Source organism: Piliocolobus tephrosceles, chromosome Y, assembly GCF_002776525.5.
Source record: "Piliocolobus tephrosceles isolate RC106 chromosome Y, ASM277652v3, whole genome shotgun sequence".
NCBI classification, from domain to species: domain Eukaryota; kingdom Metazoa; phylum Chordata; class Mammalia; order Primates; family Cercopithecidae; genus Piliocolobus; species Piliocolobus tephrosceles.
The window spans coordinates 11,142,437-11,147,730 of NC_045456.1; the positions used below are offsets into that span (position 1 = coordinate 11,142,437).

Genomic DNA, 5,294 nt, shown 5'->3' on the forward strand with positions numbered 1-5,294 from the left:
TGAAATTTGCATCTATCATATTTCTTAAACAATGTTTTCTGTTACTTAAAACTGCATTTCATATTTCTCCAAGAATATCAACAGAAGTTTTTCTTTCTCATAGGCTGAGTCTCAGTTTTACCATCCAGAAAAATGAAGTTAATAATGTCTGTGTTGAAGCCAAACAAAGGAGATCATGTGTTGCAAGTGCTTTACAGCAACAACCATAGCTGTTCATGAGAATTACCTGGGGAGCTCCTGAAACTCACTATTCCCAGGCTCGACCTCAGACCCAGGCATCAGGATTTTTTACTGATCCTCGGTGTATTCCAATGTGTGGCCAAGGTTGAGAACCATTAGTTTGCAGCCTATACAGTATTATAAAACATATATTAGCATGTGTGTATTGCATCCTTCATTTAACCCCATGAATCAGTAACTCTATAGAAAACAGGTTACCCAGCCCTACCCTAAAAAATTGGGTATGGAAGAGGAAAGATGAAACTTGAGCACATGTTGAACTCTCCTGGGCCATGTCCTGAAAGACTCATTATGTTAGAATTATCTCATTATTTAGTTGTTAGACTCTAACTTTGAACACATAAAAGCCAACTTCCTCCCATAGCTTTGTCTGTCACTCAGAATACTTGTACTTCCATCAAAAACAATTGTTTGATGTGGGTTATTGTTTACATACTAAGATGAGATAAAAAAATCTAAATTTCTCTTTCAAAAATATGCAAGAGAGTGAAAAATTAAATGCAAAGGTGCTAATTACTAACCATAGATTAATTTTCAAATTGTCCCTTTAACTTCTAAAACTAATGAGTACAGAAATATTCCACACTGCAAACCTGGGCTCCCGAGAACTCTGATAATTAGAGTACCTCTTTGTAATAAACATTACCCAGTAAGTTAAAAAAAAAAAAAAGGAAAGAAAAATAATGATTGTCATTATTTATAAAACTCATTAGTGATAAAGAACAAACACTTTCAGAAGAAATACTGTTCTTGACATCTTAAAACTTTCTCTGAGAGGACTGTAGAAACTTACTTTTCAAGTAAAATGAAACCGCATGGATTTGGAAAAATGACACTGGTGACTTTGGTTTTAAAACTTGCCATTTAATAATCAGTGCAGGTTTCTCTATTAAGCTGCTGATTTGCTCTTATGTTTTAACAGTGGGCATTAGGCCAGTGTAAATGTTACACTGACACCCAGTCTGGCTCTTAAAAATGTCAGTGATGGTAATGGTAATGCATGAAGGCAGAGCTAGCTGACGTTCCCAGAACCTCTAACCAGTTGGCCTCGGTTTGGGTTTCCACCTATTGATCGAATGACCTGGAATGTATGGGAACCCAAATCCAACCAGAGGAAAAGAAACATCTGTTTTAATCAGAGAAGTCTGATGCATACCTTCATAAACCCATATAATCCATGTCTTTTAAAAACTCTATTTCTTCAGCCACAAATTTTTATTGTTTTGAGTCAAAGCATCTAGGTCACCTTAACTGAGCCAATTGCACACAGTCATAGCCATGTTACAAAATAGATGGTACAATATAATATTAAAAAATACCATCTTCCTAGCAGCCTAAGGGACTTGGACAAATGGTATGAAATTATGAATTCAAAATCTGGGGTTTGAGCCAAACTATTGGCCTTTCTTCTAATCTTTGAGGTTTCTGGGAGGCTCTGCTCCCACTGCCATTTCTATGGTAATATCTCTGTGAGCTCATCCTTAGGAAAGCCTTGGAGAGCCAAGGGGCCACTTTCCAGTCATGTTCAAGGGCATCCTGGATCTTCCTGGGATGGACCCAGGAGTCAAGTACCTCAGAAACAAACTGTGCTCTGAAGGGATGGGAGTCCTGTTCCCTGTGCAGCAATTCTAGGGAAGGAGAGAGATTTGGGCTTCAGAGACTGAGAAACTGCCCACAACATTCACATGTGTTGTCCCTGTTGCTATTTTTCAACAATCCTCACTTGTATGTGGTGGTGGTGATGGTGGGCAGGGGTTGGTACAAAAGACCAAATCCCCTAGAAACAACCTTGGCAGATAATTTTTATAAAAATGACCTCTCACCTCACGGTGATCCTGTGTTTGACTAATCAGTCCATAATCAACTTAGCTGGAATAAAGAACATAGCATGTGGTTGTGAAATAATTTTTTTCTGGTCTCCAATCTCTGCTCTATTATGATCAGGCTAGAACCAACCACGCTTCCTGATTTCAAATCTGTTTCATGAATGTCTTATAATTAAGGATATTTTGCTCAGGTTGGAGAAAAAGGGCAGTATGGACCCTTGCCATTTTGAGAAATATAAATGCTCTTCTCACACACACACAAAAAACCCCCAAAAAACACAAGACCACTCTGCAGCCACTCCAAAAATCAGTTTGGTGGTTCCTCAAAAAGTTAAACACAGACTTTAATTTTGACCCAGCAATTCCATATGTTCCGGCAACTCCATGCCTGGGTATGCGTGTCCAGAAGAAGTGAAAGCAGGGACTCAAATAGATGCTTGTACACCAGTGTTCATAACAATACTAGTAACAATAGGCAAAAGGTGGAAACAACCCAAATGTCCATTAACAGATGAATGAATGAACAAAATGTCCACACAAGGGAACATTAAAAAGGAAAAATAAAAAAGGACAAAATTCTGACATGCTGGAAAATGTTATGCTAAGTGAAAGAAGTTGAAGACAAAAAGATATATAATTTCACTTATATGAGGTCCCTAGAGCAGATAAACTTATAGAGACAGAAAGTAGAATAGATGTCACCATGGGGTAAGGGGAGGGAAGAACTGGCAGTTATTGTTTAATGGGTACAAAGTTTCTTTTGGGTATCATGAAAAAGTTCTGGAAATGGATAGTAGTGAATGGTTGCACAACATTGTGGATGTACTTAATGCCACTGAATTGTACACCTAAAAATGGTTAAAATGGTAAATTTCATGTTATCTCTCTCTATCTCTATACCACAATTAACAAAAAAGCAGAGCACCACAAAAATCCAAAACTTAAGCCAATGTTAGTGTGAGAAATTTACAATAAAACAGATAATGTATATTATCCTTTTAGCTGATTTTTTAAAAATTACAGATGAGAAAGTAACATTCCTGTCTTGACCACTCCTAAAAAACCTTGTAAATGAAATTCTTGCATGTCCAACTTTGGTTGTTAGTCTCAGACAATGAATACAACTTGGCCTAATATTGAACGGTGGTAACTTTTGCTCTGAGTCAGGCTTACCATGCTACACAGTGAATTGTCACTCGAAGATGGTGCCTGTCCAAGAATGAAGCAACCCAACATCACAATATATAGAAATACAAGTGTATAGAAATAAATATAGAAATATATAGAAATATAAGCAGCTGGTTTAGGAGATCCAGCTGCTTTAGTCATGGCCTCCAAATGCCTATGAGTACCTAATTTAAGTATGTTCATTCTCATAAAGATAAAGAAGTCCATTGGCCAAGGGTCCTATTGTTCATGCCATCTGTTGAACCTACTTGATGAAGTAGTCTCGCCCATCTCGGTTTGCCGTCATCTCCCATCCATAGGGGGGCACCTGGTTCAAGCCCCAGGGTCCTGAGGGAGGTGGCCAGCCTGAAGACTTCGTCCTGTGGCTGGAAAAGAAAAAAAAAAAAAAAGCATCATTACACCTGACTCCTGAACATTCCTTCTGAGACAAACTCTGAAAGGAGAATGTGACTTGCTCCTCTTAAATTGGGCAAACCCCCAATTTAAGTTGCAACAAAAATCGACACATTATCTTTTACAATTTCTAGTTTACAACTTAAATTCAATTCAGCAGCAAAATGAAAGGGTAGGTTCTGGAGAATTTTCTAAGTGCCTGCCTTTCCAAGATCAAGAAGAAAGAGGAAGTAACTCCACGTGACAAGCAATAGCAATGGGCAGCCTTGTAGTCACAGTCTAACCAGAGGCCTGAGCCCAGTTTCCGAAGCCTCACTGAATCCTGGCTAAGCCTCCTCAGTCCAGGACCTGCAGAAATTCCTCCTTGTCCTCATGAATGCCCAAGACTTCCTCAGACCTTAACCATACTTTGGAAGGAAGTAAACGATGCCATTTTAGGATGGCTCAACATCCCTCATCACTTGGTCCTTTCACTCCAGATGAAGTTACTCACTGCATAGCCTGTAAAAGCCTTTGGGTGGTTCCAAATCCCAGGCTGGCACCACCGAAGCTGGTGGCAGGGAGCAGTGATGATGCTTTCAGGAACTCACAGTCTCAGCTACCCGTGAGCCCTTTGCAAAGAGGAAACAGCGCCCCCTGCGGTCAGATGACCACAGAGCAGGCACCCTTCCCCCAGCCTGGTGCCAGCTCAGGCTAGTGAGTGTGGCACGGGCTAACACAGCTGGGAACTCTCGCACTAGGTGCACCCTAAACAACCTCATGTGGTGGCTCTCCCGCAGCAAACATCCAAAGCAGGGGTCTCGGCCTTTCAGACTTTCAATTCCCCAGGATATTGGGCAACTCATCCCTCTCCAGCCCAGCCCAGTCCAGCCCTTCCAGCACCTCTCAAGTGAAACAAGCCTATTTCCTGCATGTTTTCCGCAGATGAACTATTTTGCATAATTTTAACCACCTCCATTCCTTTTCCTTAACTTCCTTTCCGTTTTCCTACAGCCTTTATAAAGGATGTAGGAACAGTTTGTTTTTGTTGGAAAAAGTGTTCACAAATTTAATACTGGTCTGGTAAATATAGAATGCCACCATAGGATTATTTGTGGCCCATTGACTACTAAAAGACATGGGAAGCATTTTGTTCCTCTTCTTTGTGCAAAAGTCAGCAGTGGCAATTTCTTCTGGTGGTTTTTGTTTTGTTTTGCTCTTGTTTTTTTGTTTTTGTTTTTGTTTTTTTAAATGTGCTGCTTCCCTGCAGTGAGAGAACACATGAATTTGCTACCCTGAGGTACTATTTAAAAAAAAAACACACACACAAAAAACCCCCCAAAAAACCCCACCAATTTCTCTACACTAGTAGAGAATGCATTTGGAATGCTTTCTAAGGTGGTATCAAGAAAACAAGTTCTTACAGGTATGAACACAGTCTATTCTATTATTAAAAATGTTTCCAAAAGCAATAATACAGTTAGAGATGGCACAAAGAATATCCTTGTGAGTGAAAGGAGGCCTGTGTAGAGAATGCAACAATTTATTCTGGCTTACACAGTTAGTTATGTACGGTATCAGAAAGTTTATCTTCCCCAGAGGAGGCTTATTAAAAACAAACTTCCTTTCCTTTCCTTTCCTTTCCTTTCCTTTCCTTTCCTTTCCTTT

At 39.7% G+C, this 5,294-nt stretch overlaps 1 protein-coding gene across 5 annotated transcripts in view; it reads right to left on the reverse strand.

The window, feature by feature from the left end:
- FRMPD4 (FERM and PDZ domain containing 4) overlaps window positions 1–5,294 on the reverse strand; it is a 996,955-nt gene that overhangs the window by 225,110 nt on the left and 766,551 nt on the right. For all 5 annotated transcript variants that reach the window (XM_023199060.1, XM_023199059.2, XM_031934991.1 and 2 more), the window contains one exon: window positions 3,503–3,619. In XM_023199060.1, coding sequence (XP_023054828.1) covers window positions 3,503–3,619 — 117 coding nt within the window. The remainder of the gene's footprint in view (window positions 1–3,502; window positions 3,620–5,294) is intronic.